Here is an 18,819-nt window from a genome sequence, read left to right as displayed (position 1 = left end):
TAAGGAAAAAATTTGAGTATACAAGAAAATATTTGGATATTAATCAGTCGGAGGAAAGAAAGTTTGAAAGAGATAAATATCCGGTGTTAGAGATTATACCAGCGAAATTAGTAAGAAAAAATTTTAGATTGAAAGTGTGGTAGAAGGAGGTAAATTTTAAAGGGTATTATAAAATTGGTGGGGTAAAAAAGATATGGATCGCTTAGTCCACGGGAAAGAAATAGAGAAAATTAGAAGTGAAATTGGATATATATAGATATAGGTATTTTTAATTATTTTGGTAAGTGTGTTAAATTGTATTATAAGATTGGTGGGGTAAAAGGAATATGGATTGCTTAGTCCATTTCGGGTGATGATTATTATAATATTTGTTCAATTGGGTAGGGTTCATGGGAGGAAATTAAGCTGAATAAAATGGATGTAGTAACCATGAGAAGATAGTAATTTGGTATACGTGTATATATATATAATTGAATAGTTAGAAGTATGTAAAGGTAAAAGTAAGAATTATCTTAGTATATGAGATACATATAACTGAATATGTTGATAATTCGTTTGGTTTAACAAAAATGTATATTGCAGGTCATCTTTTGTTTTATTAAATATTTGTTCTTAAGTGAAGTGAAGCATATCGTGGTTAATAGTTTTTTTTTTGTGTTAAAAAAAACAGTTGAGAGATAAAAGGAAAAATTGAAGAGGGAAATTATTTTATAGTAATGTAAATTGTGTTAACTTTTTAAATTGATAGAATGTTGAGATAAGAAATCAATTTATTTGGTAGAAAGAAACTAATTTATATTAAACATGTGCACCGAGAAATAAAAGAGTCGATAAAAAGGGAGTTTGTTAGTAAAATTGAAAAATGGTAAAGTAAATTTTTTTTAAAGTTCAAGAGTCGATAAAAGGGAGTTTGTTAGTAAAATTGAAAAATGGTAAAGTACATTTTTTCAAAAAAAAAAAAGTTCGCGAGTCGATTAAAAAGGGGGTTGGTTTGTGAAAAATTGAAATGGTAAAATATATTAATTATTTTAAATTAATAATAAAAATAAATGGAAATTGAAAGATAGATTATTTTGTTTCAAGGAAAAATATAATCGTTGATTATGACTGAGGAAAATTCTATTTACAATGATTGCGAGAATATTACACCAATGATTCAGAATAAGCGGTAATAAGACCAACTATCAAACTATTCACAATGACGCGATAATCAACTTTCAAGTTCGGATGCAGCCAATCATTTAACTACCAACTTAGTGATCAATAATACGATAACTTTAGATGATGCAAAGCAAATGATCCATTATGAAATGATGTACTAACGAAATTGCTAAAGACCACTCGACGATGAAAAAATGATGAACAATACGACACGATCAATTAATGGTGTCAACAACAATATGAAAATTAATATATTACAAAGAATAATAGTTTTTTTTTAAAGATTTTGAATTAGTGTCCTGAGAATGCCTCTTAAAAATAAGGGAGGTGTTCTAGGCATATGTTTGTTTATTTATTATTATTAAAATATTATTGATTTTTTTTATGTATTGAAATATTATTATTATTGGAAATCAATTTTTATTAGTATTAAAGAAAATAAAAGTTTGAGTAAAATAGTTCGAATATAATAATTCCTGAAATATTATTATTATTGATTATGGGATTTTTTTAGATTTTAAGTTATCAAATATGTTCAAATCATCATATCAAAAAAATTAGTTATTTTATTTAGGCTGCATCCAAGTTTTGAAAAAATCCTTAAAATTTTCACAAATTAATAACAAAACACTTAGGACACATTTAAGTTTTAAAATTAAAATATTCAAAACGCCTGATAAAGATATGTAAATATTTAATTGTATTTATTATTTTATGTTACCTTTCAATTATTTAACTTTGTATGAACCTATTTGATAATTGATAATAGTTATGTTTAAATTTTATTTATATATTTAATAAATACTATGTTATAAATAATTATATCAATATTTAATAAATAGTTGGAAAACCAATAATATAATCTATTTTGAAAGATAATTTTTCCATAAAATATATATAAAAAATTATTATTTAAATAAAATTGTGATAGAAATTATATAATTTTCCAGCACCTTTTAAATTAAATTATAATTTTTTATATTTACCAAATTATAATTTAATAAATTTAGCCTTTATAGCTAAAATTATCTTTATCACAAGATCATAATTCAAGTTTTATTTTTCCTATTTCATCCTAAATTTTCCTATTTTCTACAGAATATCCAATTTTTAAGTCATTTTTGCACCAGAGGTTCCTGTGCATTCTTAAATTTCCATAAAATTATATTCTGACACTAATATATATTAATATAAAAGGCTATAATCGTTTGGGTAGTAAATTTATAAAATTATCAGCATTAAGAAGAATTGTACTTACCAGCGTCTACATGACAGGATTTTCACTGGATGCAAACCCCCTTCAAAAACCTTTGCCTAAACCCCTAAAAAATTTCGCCGCCTTCGGCGGCGGTGTCTGTCTATTATTATTTTCACCTTTTTAATTTATTGATACTCTTTTCAGAGAATTTATCTAGGATAACTTAAATTAATTTATCTCTACTACCAACTAGTGTTGTTAAATGGCTCCTTTTGAGCCGATTTTTAAAAACGGCTAACTGAATATTTCGTCCAGAAAAATATTAGGCAAGCCTCAAGATTTTGCTCATAGAAGGAACAAAGGTCTAGGCATACATTATTGAAATCTCAAGACTTAGGCAATATTTATCTGGCTAAAATATTGAGTTAGCCGTTTTAAAAAATCGGCTCAAAACGAGCCATTTAACAACACTAGTACCAACTATCGATATTTTGATATAAAGAATTTATTTTTTAGATAATAAATTCAATTAAAACCTCCATTATTTACAATGAATTTATTATTATGGCATTATGAGCTTGCTGAAATATCTAAACCTTTTAAATGAAGATTTATTTGGAAAACAATGTGTATGATTGTTTGCAATATATATATTTGGTCGATGAATTGTATTATAATTCTATAATTAAAGTATTAATTTTTACAGCAATATATTTTGTCCTATTTCATCTCAAAATTTAATAGATAACCCCCCCCCCCCCCAAAAAAAAATTTTTTTTTATCCTACCCCCCTCAAAAAAATAGGATGCGAACTGTTCCTACCCCTCCCGCTCATGTAGACGCTGGTACTTACTAATTTTTTATAAAAATTTCATGAAATTTGACACTATTTTATTTTTACATTAAAAAATAGATTATGTAATTTTTTTCTTCAAAATTTATTTATTTATATTTTTTAGATTTTGGATGCAGCCTGATTAAAAAATATATACATTCTATGTGTCTATACTTTTAAGTTTTAAACAAATTAAATTTTGTTTTTTTAGTATGAAACTAAAAGATATTTTGTTAGAGTACTATAATGCAACTAAAGGGGATTCTGAGTGCAAAACCTGCCACCTAATGATACACAATACCAACCTGAAAAGATATTTAAAAAGACATCATTCTATAATCTTTGAGAAATATTTAAATAGAAAACCAAATTTTTGGAAGAAGACATTGTTACAAAGTCTACTGTCAGTAATGTAAAGAAGGATGAAAATAATATTGAAAAATTTTGCTTTAAAAAAAGCATTCATATTCAAATGTCTGAGGAGAATTTGATGAATGCTTTAGTTTTTGTTACAATAAATGGAAGGCCTTTCAATATTATTGAGGATTCTGGTTTAAAAAAAAAATTACTGATCCTATTAGTAAGGCAATTGGAACATCAATTAACCGTTTTAAAATTAAGGACTTAGTGGTTAATGAATAGAAAAAATACAAGCAAAAATAATAAAAGAAACAAAAAACAAATTAATTTCATTAAAAATTGATTCCGCCCAAAGATTAGGGAGAAATATTCTAGAAATAAATATACAGTATATAAAAGGAAATAATATAATATTAAGAAATTTAGCTATGAAAGATTAAAGAGAGTTCAACTTCTGAAAATATAAAAAGAATGATATTATAAACATTAAATAAATTTCATATTCCTAAGAAACGTTTATTCAATTACTACGGATAATGGTGCCAATCTAGTAAAATCAATCAAATTATTAAATGAATGTTCACTGGAAGAAATTGATGATATAGATGATGATGATAATTATGAGGAAATAAGTGAAATTGATTTGCAGGAAATAACAAAAGATTTCTCCACAAAAATATACTGTATCAGATGTGCAGCCCATACGCTACAATTGGCTATTAATGATTCCCTAAAAAATAGTCACTTTAAAACTATTTTTGATAAAGCAAGGGATGTTGTAAAATATTTAAGAACTCCCACAATTGTTAGAATATTAAAATCCATGAAAAGGCAAATGACATTTTAGATTGCACAACACGTTGGTCCTCTATATGTATGATGCTAGAGCGATTATTAAGTTTGAAAGATTTCTGTAATAATTTTATCATCATGTGAAATCATTTTGTCAGAAGATGATTGGAATCAAGTAATAGAGCTTACTAGTGTGATGGTTCCTTTAAAAATAACAACATTAAGATTGCAAGCAGAACAATTATGTTTATCGGATTTTTATGGTATATGGTTAAGACAAGTTCTTTTTCAAATGAAGTATTAGAAAATATGGAAATAAGAGAGCAATAATATTTACAAAATAGTGTTGTATATGCTTCGATATATTTAGATCCGCGGTATCAGGTTTTATTAAGTAGTGAGCAAAATATGGCATACCCAAAACTCTATTATTTACAATATATTGGAGGCTACAAAATATCTACTGGTTGGATAACAATGATCTGGAAATTTTACTATTAGATAGAGAAAAAAAAATTAAATTATCATCTGATAGAAAGGAGCAAAAAATATCTATTGTATCTTTAATAGAAAAGTTCTCGAAAGTTAAGAGAATAAATAGAGATGCAAACATTTTAAAATTTTGGGAGGAAAATTCTTCAATATATCCAGAATTATATACCTTGTCTAGAATCGTCATGGCTGTACCGGTTAGAATAATTTATGTATTATAAAAATGACTATCTATTTTAGGTAAGCGTAGAACGTGGATTTTCATTGTTGAAATATATTTTGTCTAATTTATGTAGAAATCTGAAGGATGATATTTTAGAAGATATCATGATTGTGCGATTGAATAAAATATTTAAAATATAAATTATCTCATTTCGAATTATTATATTGAAGTATAATAAAAAATGAATGAAAAAAAGTTTTATTTTGAGTCATTATTTTTATGTTCCCTCTGAACCCGGACCCGGGTCCTTTTTAAATTTATTACCAGACCCGGACCCTTCTTTTTTGTAGAAATTATCAAGAAATAAGTATTATTTGAAAAATAAGGACCATGATTGTATGCAATATAGATTTGATCGATTTTTAGTAACATCATTGTACTAACCCTTATAAATTTATCCTAACCCTCCTTCAAATTTTGAGAGCCTCCACTTATGGGCGCTGCATATGTCCATATATTTCTTCTTTTTTTCTCTGTCAAATATTTTTTCAAAAATAAATTTTAAAAAGTAAATTAAAAATATAAATATAATAATTAAAATTAAATTAATTATTAAAAATTTTATTCAAGAAATGGGTTAAATTAATTTGAACCCATTTTCATATTTGAAATAGGGAGTGTTCTAATATTATTTTTTTTTCATCGCCTTTATCATCATCATTAAAACGAATCTCAAAGATCTGACTAAAAATAAAATTACTAGATTACACATATTTATAATTCATTTTTTTCACATATTTTTTGGTTGCATCATATATCAATACATAAATATAATAGATGTATTCTATAAATTTATAATACCACTAAACAATCAGGGGGGAAAAATGTAAAAAATTTAATTAAAAATAATATACAAAATAATAAGAGTAAAAAGCCAACAAATACTTAATAATATTTATCAAATATATACAAGGTTTAACAATATATTATGAAAGAAAGTGGTAAATAAATGAAAAACAATGTATAATTTTTTCGAGACAAGGGAGAATAGAATGAAAAAAAATAAAATAATTATTTAAATGTTGATGATGTAGAATATTTTCTTATATGAATAAAACATAAAATATAAACATTATTTTAACTTTTTTGTTTATTACATAAATTATTATAAGGTTATAAAATATACTTAAATTAAAAATGAACACTTATTTTCAAAGATAAGAAATTAGAGCTCAGATTAAGATTGTCACGTTATCCTAATTGCCTATATACATAATATGAATTTTACAATTGTATTTATTAATAAATTGAAGATTTACACTTAAAAAAAAATTGCGCTAATGACCTATCCATTAAAAAAAAATAAGGATTTTCATGATTAATATATTTTAAATTGGATTCTTAAATAGGAAATAAGTTTATAATTAAACAACAATGATAACAAAAACTTTCATCGACTTGAAATAAAATGGATTGATGAGTGAGTTGAAGAGATCGAATTAATCTTTAACGAGTAAATTGTAAGGGGGAGGAGGGAGAATTTTGGACACTTCCTCGTACCTTTTTAAATTTGTAAAGAAATGAAAATAATATATTAGCTATATTTACTAAAATAAAGAAACAAATGAACAGTCAAAAAACTAAAATTTGATATAATATTATAAGGTAATTACTTATTAGACATGAATTTTTGGCATATGGCTTTGTGTTGCTGATTTTGTTGAGCGGCACACATTGTGTGATATATATCTTTGAGGCACGATAAAAAATGAGTATACGCGTATCCTGAGTATTTTTGTAACGACATTCCCTGGATAATTAGAATAATTTCATTCACAAGAAATTAGAGGGGACTATGGATAAGTATGGCCATCGTAAATATGATTCCCCGACTATAGTTGGGTAATTGTTATTTTTAGCCGTTTAAGCCAATTTTTAGCCAGATAAAAAATCTGCTCCTTTGGGTTTTTCTTATAAATACAGATGCTCAAATTTGAAAGAAACAAATATATATTAAAAAGTTTATGTTAACGTATTTTATCCAGCACGCGCCTGTGGATTGAGCTGAATTAGCAATTACCCAACTGCACCGGACTAAGATATGGGTAATTTCAGCTCGACCTTTTTAATTTCGATAAAATTTTGTATACTGAGGGAATATCATTAAAGCATAGAATCCAAAAACCTCATAGTACTCATAGTTCTTGAGATATCAATGGTCAAAAGTGCCAAAAATGATCTTTTTTCGAAAAATGTGATTTTTTAAAATGGAGATAATTTAAAAAATAATGATTTTAAAAATATAAGTTATATGTCATTTTGTAACTCTATTAAAGGCCTTTTATTAAATATTAAGGATTTTTTTGAAATAATATTGTTGCGGTTTTTATTTACGTATAAATTTTAAACATGAAAACTCCAGGTGTTTCGCTTTCCAAATTTTTTTGAATTTAATATTTTTTTATTCTCTAACCTTATATCTATTCATAAAAAAAAATTTAAACTTGGAACAGCCATGAGTTTTTTAGAAAAAATTAAAAAATAAATATTTTTTTCAAAAATAGATGGCGCTCCTTTATAAAATAACGCGTTTTGTTAAGATTATTATTTTTTTAGACTTTTTTCTATTTTTAAACATAAATAGCAAGATTTTCTATCATTAATATCATGAAATGAGATTATTTAGCTGCGGTTATAATCATTTTTTTCTTATTATATGTATGCCAAGTAGCCGTTGATAGGCTAACTATTGTTAAAATATCATTTTTTGGTATGAAAAGGATATTTTGTGCAGCTAGATATACAAAAGAATTTGCTGGTCCTTTAGGGTGAAGAAAATTTTTTACTTCAACTCTAATTACATTCACTTCTTGTACAAATCCTAACCACCAATCGTTTTCATATGCACATGTTTCGTATCCTCTAATCTCATCGATTAATTGATCCTCAATCAAAGGATCCTCATGTGGATATACTATATTCTCCACAATAAATGTCTGCGAATTAAAATATAGTTTAGTGTTGAGTTTATTTAAACAATTACTCCCTTAAAATGATTATATAATTCCTTCAAATTATTAAGAACTAACCTTTTTTGAGCGTTCACTCGTTCCCCCTCTTCAATACTAGATTATGCAATCTTTTTTTCCTGGTAATACCATACTAACTTAATCACTGCAAATTTTTTTTTAACAATATCAACTGTTTTTTGATTGAGATATAGGCTTTCGATTTGGAGTTGAAAGAATCCCCTTTTCTTCTAAAACGATTTTGGAATTATATGCCATATGATTATGTAGCGTTGAATGTCGTTTTTATTTTATTTGCGCTCCAATTAGGAGGCAGAATGGTCAGCAATTGGTATTTTTTTTTATTTTTAGATAAATTAGGATATTGTGATTTCATATTATTGAGTAATATCATTATTATCTTTTGTACCCGATTCTGGATTGTTAATTATTATATCTGAAATAAACTTTTTATATTTTCGCTATCCTTTTTTATAGATAATTTTTTTTTTCTTGATAGGAGATATTTCAATTTCGTTTAAAGTTATAATGATTGTATCTAGTGTTGTTAAATGGCTCGTTTTGAGTCGATTTTTAAAAACGGCTAACTCAATATTTCGTCCAGAAAAATATTACGCAAGCCTCAAGATTTTGCTCATAGAAGGAGCAAAGGTCTAGGCATATATTATCGAAATCTCGAGGCTTAGGCAATACTTTAGTCTAGGTATATATTATCAAAATCTCGAGGCTTAGGCAATATTTTTCTGGCTAAAATATTGAGTTAGCCGTTTTAAAAAATCGGCTCAAAATGAGCCGTTTAACATCACTAATTGTATCTATTGATGTTGATGCTGTGTTGACATTATTTACATATTAGCTATCAGAATAATTATATTTTCAATATTTTTTTGTGATAACCGTTTACGACATTTATCACAAATATAGTGTTCCGCCTCAATGTTTGGATATTGTGTCACCCACGTAATTAAAGTGTTTAGATTCTTTAAAAGGATTTAACGCATTTATATTTATACATTATAAATAATTTTAAAAATAAAAATAATTAATACCAAAATATTTATAAAATAAAAATTAATTAATATTAGGGCGGGTGCATGAGAACTTGCTTTTAACTTTCAACAATTAATTATTATATTTGTAGGAGATATGGAATCTTAACTATCTTTTTAGTAAATTTAATCATTTATTATAAAAAAACCAATTTTTACAAGTTATCAATATAATAATAATAAGTAAGCCTATCAAACTATATATATATATATAATATTTTTTCATGATAGTAATGCTGGAAAATCTTATTATTTATGTTTAAAAATGAAAAAAAGTTTTAAGAAAATAATAATCTTAACAAAACACGTTATTTTATCTATCTATTTTTGAAAAAAATATTTATTTTTTGATTTTTTAAATCGTAATAACTAAAAAAACCATAGCTGTCTAAAGTTTAAATTTTTTTTATGAATAGATATAGTTAGAGAATAAAAAAATATTAAATTCAAAAAAATTTGGAAAGCGAAACACCTGGAGTTTTCATGTTTAAAATTTATAATGTAAATAAAAACCGCAACAATATTATTTCAAAAAAATCCTTAATATTTAATAAAAGGCCTTTAATAGAGTTACAAAATGACATATAACTTATATTTTTAAAAACATTATTTTTTAACTTATCTCCATTTTAAAAAATCGTATTTTCTGGCAATTTTGACCATTGATATCTCAGGAACTATGAGTACTAGGAGGCTAAAATTTTGGATTCGATGGTTTCTAATGATATTCTATCAGCATGCAAAATTTTATCGAAATTAAAAAGGTCGGACCGAAAATATTCGATTTGGTATGGAATTACCCATACTTGTCAAAAATAACCTTTTTACATTGTTCTGGACCGTTGGGATAGGACTCTTTTACCCGAATCGAAAATATTTAGATTTATGAACCCTGACCCCATTTTTCCCCGAACCAGGGTCCAAATTTCAGAATTTTAAGGCTTTGTAAATTTTTATAAAATCAATATTTCAATGATTACATTATTTCTAAAAGATTATTATATCAAAATCTATCATTGTTATTGGACAATATAATGGCTGAAAAAATATCCAAAAAAAACCTTTTGGACCAATGTGAATACAGTACAGAGAGTAAAAGAGTGCTTGAATTATTAAAAAATATTATAAAATGAAAATAGAACAATATCTTCTTTTATCAATATAATAGGTTTCTTTAACACCTGAAAAAAAAATTAAAACATAAATCATCAACAATTTTTTATATAAAAACTTTTTAAACATAAGTTGCTAAAATTAAAACTATTTATAAATGATAATATATAGCATTTAAAACTGCAAAAAAGTCAATATACTATAATACTCTAAATTTGCTTATGCATATAAAGAAAATGTTTATTGTAATATTATGTTTTATAAAACAAAATATATGTAAAATGGTTATTAAATTAAAAGGTTTAAAATTGTAAAAAAAAATAAGAAAAATAGTTATTCAATTAAAGAAGCTTATAATTATTAAAAAGCATATTAAAAATAAAAAAGACTAACGTGTATATTCACACTGGAGGTGGGCTCGGGCCTAATTTTTTCATGACCCGCCCGCTCAAGAGGGAAAAAAAATTCACACCCTTTGGGTTTAGACCTGACCAGTCCGAAGCAGCATTGTCGTAGTTCCGTTTATCTAATGAGCAGTTTTATAGGGGGCCCACCCATTATCTGACGTAAAATGATTCAATCGAAAAAAAGGAAAGAATTAACGTGAAATGTCCCACCATTGTTAAAAATTACAATAAAAACCTGGGTTGAGTGGATTTTATAGATTCCCTACTAGCATTATATAGAATTTATATCAGTCCCGAAATGGTATTATTGAGTAGCATTTCATATTTTTGATATGATGCTTATTATTCATTAGAAACTTATTGCATTTGTATGTGTATTTTTTACACAATTTATATTTTAGGAGAATTATAAATGAATATATTTTATCTTTATATGTGCGTTATGTATTCTAGTTAACATACTCCTAAAAAATTAAAAATATTCAAAAAATTCGGGGAAAAAGGTTACCATATCGTAATTTTTAAAGGGATCAGAACTATTCGGGATCATCACGGGTTTTAAAGGGATCCCTTTAAGAATTCAATTTTTTCAAGGTTAAAGAACTATACGGTATTATTAAGTTTAAACCATGATATAGAAAAATCTTAATTTAAAAGGCGTTTTACGCGCGTTTTGCTATATTTTTTTTAAATTTTTTATTTATTTATTTTCAATGTTGTTTTTATGGCCTTATGAAATAAGATATGTCTAATATAGGGTATCAATCGATAGCTAATCAAAAGATCTATTCAACCAAAGGTCAATCTCTCCGCCTTTATGAGTCTAAGTCGGGGGGGGGGGGGGGGGGTCAGAAATATTTTTATCAAATTAAAATATCAATATAGGTGACAAATAATAGCTAATTTTAAAAAGGTAATTAAAATATTTTTTTATTGTAATAATAATAATCCCTCATACCGGACGGGTTTAGGTCTGTGGGGGGGGGGGGGGGAAGTCAGGAATATTTTTATCAAAACAAAATATCGATAAGGGTATCAAATAAAAGCTAGTTTAAATATCTCTTGATTGTAATAATAATACTCTATGTAGGCGGGAGATCTTAGGTGTTCAGGAATATTTATATAAACACAAAATATTGATACAGGAATCAAATAGACTTCAATATTAAATATCATTATAAACAAGAGTTATGATAAAATTATTTGCTAGAAACTTAATCTAAGTTGTAATATTTTTAAATCTCAAAATTTCGGCTTATTTGAAACCATCGATTCACAAATTTTAAAATGATATTATAAATTTTTCTTATTGCAGTTATAAATTATTACACTTCTTTATAAGCAGATTATCTCTCTAAGATCTCACGCCCACTTAGAGTATAATTATTACAATCAAGAGATATTTAAACTACCTTTAATTTGATATCAACATCGATATTTAGTGTTGATAAAAATATTCCTGACCTCCCAATACCTAAACCTTCAATGTATTAGGGATTATTACAATAAAAAAATATTTAAATTACCTTTTATTTGATATCCATATCAAATAAAATTATTTTTTTGCCCCCTCCCTCCATTCACCCTCTAGACCAGGTCATACCCATCAAGACAGAAAATGAATACTTTCAATCAAAAGATATTTAAATTAGCTTTTATTTGATACCCATATCGATATTTTGTGTAAAAATATTCCTGACCCCCCAAGACCTAGACCCGCCCTCTGAGTGATTATTATTATTACAATAAAAAAATATTTTAATTACCTTTTATTTGATACCCATGTCAAAAAAAATCATTTTTTACCCCGCCGCCCTTCAATCCACCCCCCCCCCGACCAAGTCATGCCCATCAAGACCAAGAATGAAGACTTTCCGTCAAAAGATATTAAAATTAGCTATTATTTGATACCCATATCGATATTTTATTTTGATAAAAATATTCCTAACCCACCCCCCGACCTAGACTCGCCTATTAAGTGGGAGAGATTGACCTCCCGTTGAATAGATCTTTTGATTAGCTATCGATTGATACCCTATATTAGACATCTATTTCATAAGGCCAAAAAAAACAACATTGAAAATTAATAAATAAAAATTAAATTAAAAAGAAACGCGCGTAATAAAATAAGATTCCTCTTTATCACGATTAAAACGTGATAATACCGTATTATCATTACTTAACTTAAAACCCTAATTTTTTAGATATCCCTTTAAAACCCGTGATGATCCCGGAAAGTTCTGATCCCTTTAAAAATCACGACATATATATAGAATAAAAAAAAAATATTATAAAATTTTCTAAATATATCCAATTATTTTTATTCCCCCATATTTTTTTCCAATACATATTAGCTTAATTATTTTAATTTATTATAGATTAATTTATTATAGATTAAATTATTTAGTCTCAATCAAATACTATAGGATATTCACATTTATGTTTTTAATAAATTTTAAAATATTAAAATAAGGAAAATTTTCAATGTAAAGAGAAAGTAATTATCTATTTTTTTAAAATAAAATTGATTGTATTAAATAGTTAGTTGTCTGAAGCCAGATTTACTTTTAGAAAGATGTAATTAAGCTAAACTATAAAGCTAGGCAGAAAAAAATTAGCAATATTTATAGTCAATAACTGGTTATAGCAAAGGACTATAATTATTTTAAATCATAATATATAAATACCCATGGTTCTCTTTGAAAAGTCATGTTACTTAAACAAATAGCGGATGATGCAATAATACTAGGCTCGTATTTGAGATAGACTTCCCCATCCAAAAGCGTGAGCTCTGATAAATACTTATATAAAATTAAAATGAAAGAAAGTTAAATATTTAATCTGTAAATAAAAGACATGCCTAATAGACATCTGCACTAGAGGTCTGCATTGGGCGGGTTTTTGGACCAAAAGCCCCCCCTTAGTTTTCAAAAAAATATATACCCGCCCGCCCCGCCCATTTGTCTAAAATTCCTTACCCGCCCGCCCATTATTTATAAAAAATTTTTAACCCAAGCCTGCTTATAAAATTTAAATATGGTCATTCTTTCATTTTTTTAAGCATCTAATAAAAATATTACAGCATTACACCTCTACAAAAAGTTTATAATTTAGGAAATTAATATAAGTATAAAAATAATCAATGTAAATTATGGACAATTTATTTGATCAAATTGAATATTTATGAAAAAAATATAAATGTAAAATTAATATTATATGTAATTATAATGCAAAAATAATAATCGACATTTTCTGGATTCAAACATGTTCTTCTTTGTTCTAAAAATCTTCCAGCAATGCTAAATCCGCGTTCGGAAGAAGCACTAGAAAAGTTTTATTACATTCCCATAAAAAGAAATTTTTAATAGACAAAAATGTTTATTTATTCTAAGAAAAAAGTTTTATTGTTGTGTTTATACATTATATAGTTAGGTAAATGTTCTTCACTTAAAAAAAACGATTGGTACAATAAAAAAAGATATATTGTTATAATATATCATTTAAATAATTATTTTTTTTAGTTTGTTTTTGAACAAAATTTTTTAATTTCCTTAACCCGCCCGCCCAATGTTTAAATTTCTTAACCTGCCCGCCCATAGTTTCAAATTTTTTTAACCCGCCCGCCCATTTTCTAAAAAATTTTTACCCGCCCATCCGCCCGCCCACTTAGATGGCCGGGCGGAAACCCCACCCAATGCAGATCTCTAATCTGCACTGTCCGGAACCTAAACAAGATTAACGGGCAGAGAAAAATATTTAAATTTTGTAAAAAAAATTCAAACTTAGAAGAATTTGAGCAACATTTACAGAAAATTTTAACGGGCAGAGCAAAAAGTTTTAATAGATGAAATCCGTATAAAAATCCTAATGGGCCAAGCAAATCTCTAATACATATATTCTATCAGCATATTGCAAGAAAATGAAATTTACTTTGGCCAGATTTTGAACCGTTTTAGGCAGGCCAGCTAGCTTGCAGAATTTTTCGAGAAAGCAGATGACTGTAGGAGGACCAACACGGAAGGAAAGGATTTTGAGGATCAATTGCTCCATCCTGACTACCTGTTCTTTACTATAAGTGCCGTCAGTTATGTAAACAAACTCGTTAATGTCGGGAGGGTAAATTTCCTCGAATTTGGCTGCGATAAACATCGAGGTTGTGCCCAACAGCTGGAGTTTGTTGCGCGAGATGGCCATGATGGATAAGAAACGGTCGATGTAGGAACAAGCCAAGAAGAGTGTCTTATCCAGCAATTTGTACTCAACGGACACCTCTACGAGCCAATCGACCACTGTAGCCCTCATCATATATGTTATGTCGGGTTGTTTGGTCATGTAAGTAGGTCGCGGTTTGTGCAAACTCTAAGGGTCATAGGATGTAATAATAATATAGATATATGCAAAACTAAAAATCAAAATAACATAGCTTAGCTTATTAAATAGAAATATCTATAAATTGATAGAAAGAGATTAAGCTAGTAGTTGTTTTAATTTGTATAAGATAAGAATGTTAAAATAATGAATTCTATTATTATACCTCCAATTCTTTGAGGTATAAAAGTATATCTTGAGCATATTCAGGAATATTGTATATGTCATTTGATAATGGTAAAATTTCAGAATCGGCGATTACCATAGGTGAATCTATTATTTTATAATATCAGATATATAATATTCCTATTGATACAAATGTCATTTTGAAATCTTGGTAATACGAAATATATAATCAATATAGAATATTGGGTGGGATGTGATTTCGATAAACTAAACAGATAGTATTGATTTTTTTAAAAAATTCAAAGCAATTTGGGAGAGGGAGGTAGAATAGAAATTATAAACATATTTTTTAAAATTTGACCCCAGTAAAAAATTGAAATTGGTTTTAAGTTTTGGTTTATTTTTGATCAATACTTTTTAATATAGAGTTTATTTTAGATAATTTTTGGTGAATCCCCAGGTATTTGCAAATGATCTGATTTCAATATAAATGAATATTTTGAGTTGAAAATTGCACATTCATTTTATGTTATCTTTTATAAAAAATCAATTTATTAACCTTTGAGAATGGTGGGAATCAAAAAAGCCCAACGTTTTTTGAACACTTAGAATTCTAGGTCACTATTTTTTTTAGTATTTTTGTTTTTTATATAAAAAGGTATGCACGATATTTGGAACTGGTAGATAAAAATCAAGAAAACACAGCACAATAGATACTATATTTTGGCCGAAATCGAAATGAAGTACCGGCTCGATAACATCGATACCCAAATTTTATAATTATCGAGTGCTTTAAAAAATCTAGCCCATCATTTTTGTGATTTGTTATATTATTAATCTTATTTAATGATATTTTACAGGATTTACCATTCAAAAAAAGTAAAAGATTTAGAAAAAAGGATCAGAGTAATTCCATACCTAATAGATAACTTTTTGGCTCATCCTTTTTATTTTAATAGATGACATTCCTATATAAAATCGCCGGGGTGGTCTAATGGGTTAGATGTGTGCTTAGAAACAGAAGGACGAAGAAGGACGCAGGTTCAATCCTGGTAAGGAGTATAAAAACTTTCAAGTTTTTCTTCGATGACTGATGTGTAAAGACATATGGTAATAGAATTTCGGAGCTTAGAGATGACATACCGGTCACCGACAGGCCTGGACAGCCGGGTACTAAGGATACCTGTCCAATAAATAAAAGGAAACAAATGGAAATATGAATATGAAAGCTAGGGCGTTCCCTCCAAGCGACGCGCAGAGTGTAGACCTCCATCCTGTGAAAAGTAAAGTAAAGGTCAAAACAAAGAAGACAAGATTAACAAGTTTGAATATTGGGACGCTTAAAGGTAAGACGAGATAATTGGCATCAATGTTGAACAAGAGAAAAGTTGATATAGCGTGCATACAAGAGACGAAATGGAAGGGACAGAAGACTTTGATGATTGGAGATGGGTATAAATTGTACTATAATGGAATTGTTAGCAATAGGAACGGTGTCGGCATCATCCTCAGTCATGATCTAACCTCCTCACTAGTAGAAGTCAACAGGATCAACCTCCCCAGTAGTAGAAATCAACAGGATCTCTGATAAACTAATGAAAATAAAACTCTGCATTGGTCAATCAATACTACACATCCTTTCAGTTGGTCCTCAAACGGGTTGCAAGGAAGAAGAGAAAGATGACTTTAGAGCTATCCTTGATGAAGCTGTAATAGAAATCCCTAAGGATGACCTAGTCATAATTGGTGGTGACTTAAATGCGCATGTGGGGAAAGCAAGAGATAGCTACAAAAGGCATCACGGTGGTTTTGGATATGGAGAAAGAAATGATGAAGGAGAGCATGTACTGAAATTTGTGCAAGCCTTCGACCTTGCCTTAACCAACACCTACTATAGGAAAAAGGACAGTCATTTAATAACATATCAAAGTGGTACAAGGAAAACACAGATAGATTACATGCTAATCTCTCGCAGAAGATTAAAAGATGTAATGCAAAGTAATCCCAGGAGAAGATATCGCCGCGCAACACAAGCTACTAGTCATGGATTTACACATCTCAAATAAATCCACTCAAAATAAGATAAAACTGGAACCATGCATCAAATGGGGTAAATTGAAAACAATGACAGCATTGAAAAAATAGATTCCTTATAAGTCAGTGAAAAAATGTGAACAAACCTTTCATACAGATTAATACACTGCCAAATCGACACTAGGCTTGACAGGGGGAGGTAACAAATCATACAAGAACTATGGTGGTGGAATGAAGAGGTACAAACCACTATACAGGAGAAAAAAGCCCTTTATAAAATATGGTACAAATCCAAAAACTCAGATGACAAGACAAGATACAAAAAATCAAGAGATTAGTTACAAAGGCGGTGGCTAGGTCCAAACAATGACATGTATGAAGAACTTACCAAAGAAGGGCAAAATAAAATATACAGATTAGCCAAACAGCGAGAAAAGAAATCTAGGGATATAAAAGGAGCTCGGAAAGTAATCAAAAATAAAGATGGGAAATTGATAATAAAGGAAAAAGAAATAATGAACAGATGGAAAGAATATTTTCAGAAGCTTCTCAACTTTAATCTCAACATACTACATCTATATGAACACTCCTCTTGTCAAAACCTTGTACAACCTATAACAGAACAAGAAATAATCACATGCCTCAAGCATATGAAAAACAACAAATCTAGGGGTCCAGATGATATTCCAATAGAAAGCCTTAATGCACTAGGAGATGATGGAATACATCTCCTCATAAATCTGTACAATAAAATACTTGGAAATGAAGAAGTTCCCCAAAAATGGAGGCAGAGCTATCTAGTTCCTATCTTCAAAAATAAAGGGGATCCACACAATTGTCAAAATTACAGGGGCATAAAACTAATGTCATACTGTCTAAAACTATACGAAAAAATTATAGAAAAAAGATTAAGAGACATAATCGAATCAGGAGAGACTCAGTTTGGCTTTATGCCTGGAAGATTAACAACTGATGCTATTTACGCAATTAGGCAAATGAGTGAAAAATACAGGGAAAAGAACAAAAAGATACACATGGTCTTACTCGATCTAGAAAAGGCCTTCTATAGAATCCCAAGAAAACCGCTACGCCACAAAAAGGTTCCCGAAAAATATATAAGAATAATACAGGATATGTATATTGGCCATACAACAATGGTCCGTAGCACAACAGGTACTTCAGCAGGCTTCACAATAGCCGAAGGAGTTTATCAAGGGTCGGCTCTCAGCCCACTTCTCTTCATTACAGTAATAGATGTATTAGCACAGTCTATACCTCAAACAGTCCCGTGGAATATGATATTTGCAGATGATATTGTGATACCTGCCGAATCCAAGGATGAAATGAAAGAAAGATTAGTGAGTTGGATAAATATTCTAGAAAAGCACGGACTAAAAGTAAATAGAGAAAAGAAGGAGTATATGGTGATAGGAGGAGATGAAACAGAGAGTATTTATATAAATGAATGGCAGATATCGGCAATTGAAAGCTGCAAATATTTGGGCTCCACTATACAAACAAACGGCACAATAGAAAAAGAGATAAAGAGTAAAATTAATCAAGGGTGGTTAAAGTGGAGATCTTTATGGAGTGCTATCTGACAAAAGAATCCCACACAAATTAAAGGGAAAAATTTACAGTTCCATAGTACAACCAACTATTCTATATAGTTCCGAAACATGGCCAACCAAA

General features: G+C 28.2%; 1 protein-coding gene across 1 annotated transcript in view; it reads right to left on the bottom strand.

Annotated features, from left to right (window-relative positions):
- Positions 1 to 6,436: 6,436 nt before the first annotated feature.
- LOC135931833 (G2/mitotic-specific cyclin-A-like) overlaps positions 6,437 to 18,819 on the bottom strand; it is a 29,063-nt gene continuing 16,680 nt past the window's right edge. The window contains exons 2-6 of the mRNA XM_065469138.1: positions 15,134 to 15,240; positions 14,530 to 14,958; positions 13,287 to 13,400; positions 6,675 to 6,811; positions 6,437 to 6,561 (exon numbers count right to left, since the gene is read on the bottom strand). Coding sequence (XP_065325210.1) covers positions 6,501 to 6,561; positions 6,675 to 6,811; positions 13,287 to 13,400; positions 14,530 to 14,958; positions 15,134 to 15,240 — 848 coding nt within the window. The 3' untranslated portion in view covers positions 6,437 to 6,500. The remainder of the gene's footprint in view (positions 6,562 to 6,674; positions 6,812 to 13,286; positions 13,401 to 14,529; positions 14,959 to 15,133; positions 15,241 to 18,819) is intronic.

This window comes from Gordionus sp. m RMFG-2023, chromosome 1, assembly GCF_954871325.1.
Source record: "Gordionus sp. m RMFG-2023 chromosome 1, tfGorSpeb1-WG-v2, whole genome shotgun sequence".
Taxonomy (NCBI): Eukaryota; Metazoa; Nematomorpha; class Gordioida; order Chordodea; family Parachordodidae; genus Gordionus; species Gordionus sp. m RMFG-2023.
Note: the sequence above shows the minus strand (reverse complement) of the source record. Positions and strands in the feature narration are given on the sequence as shown.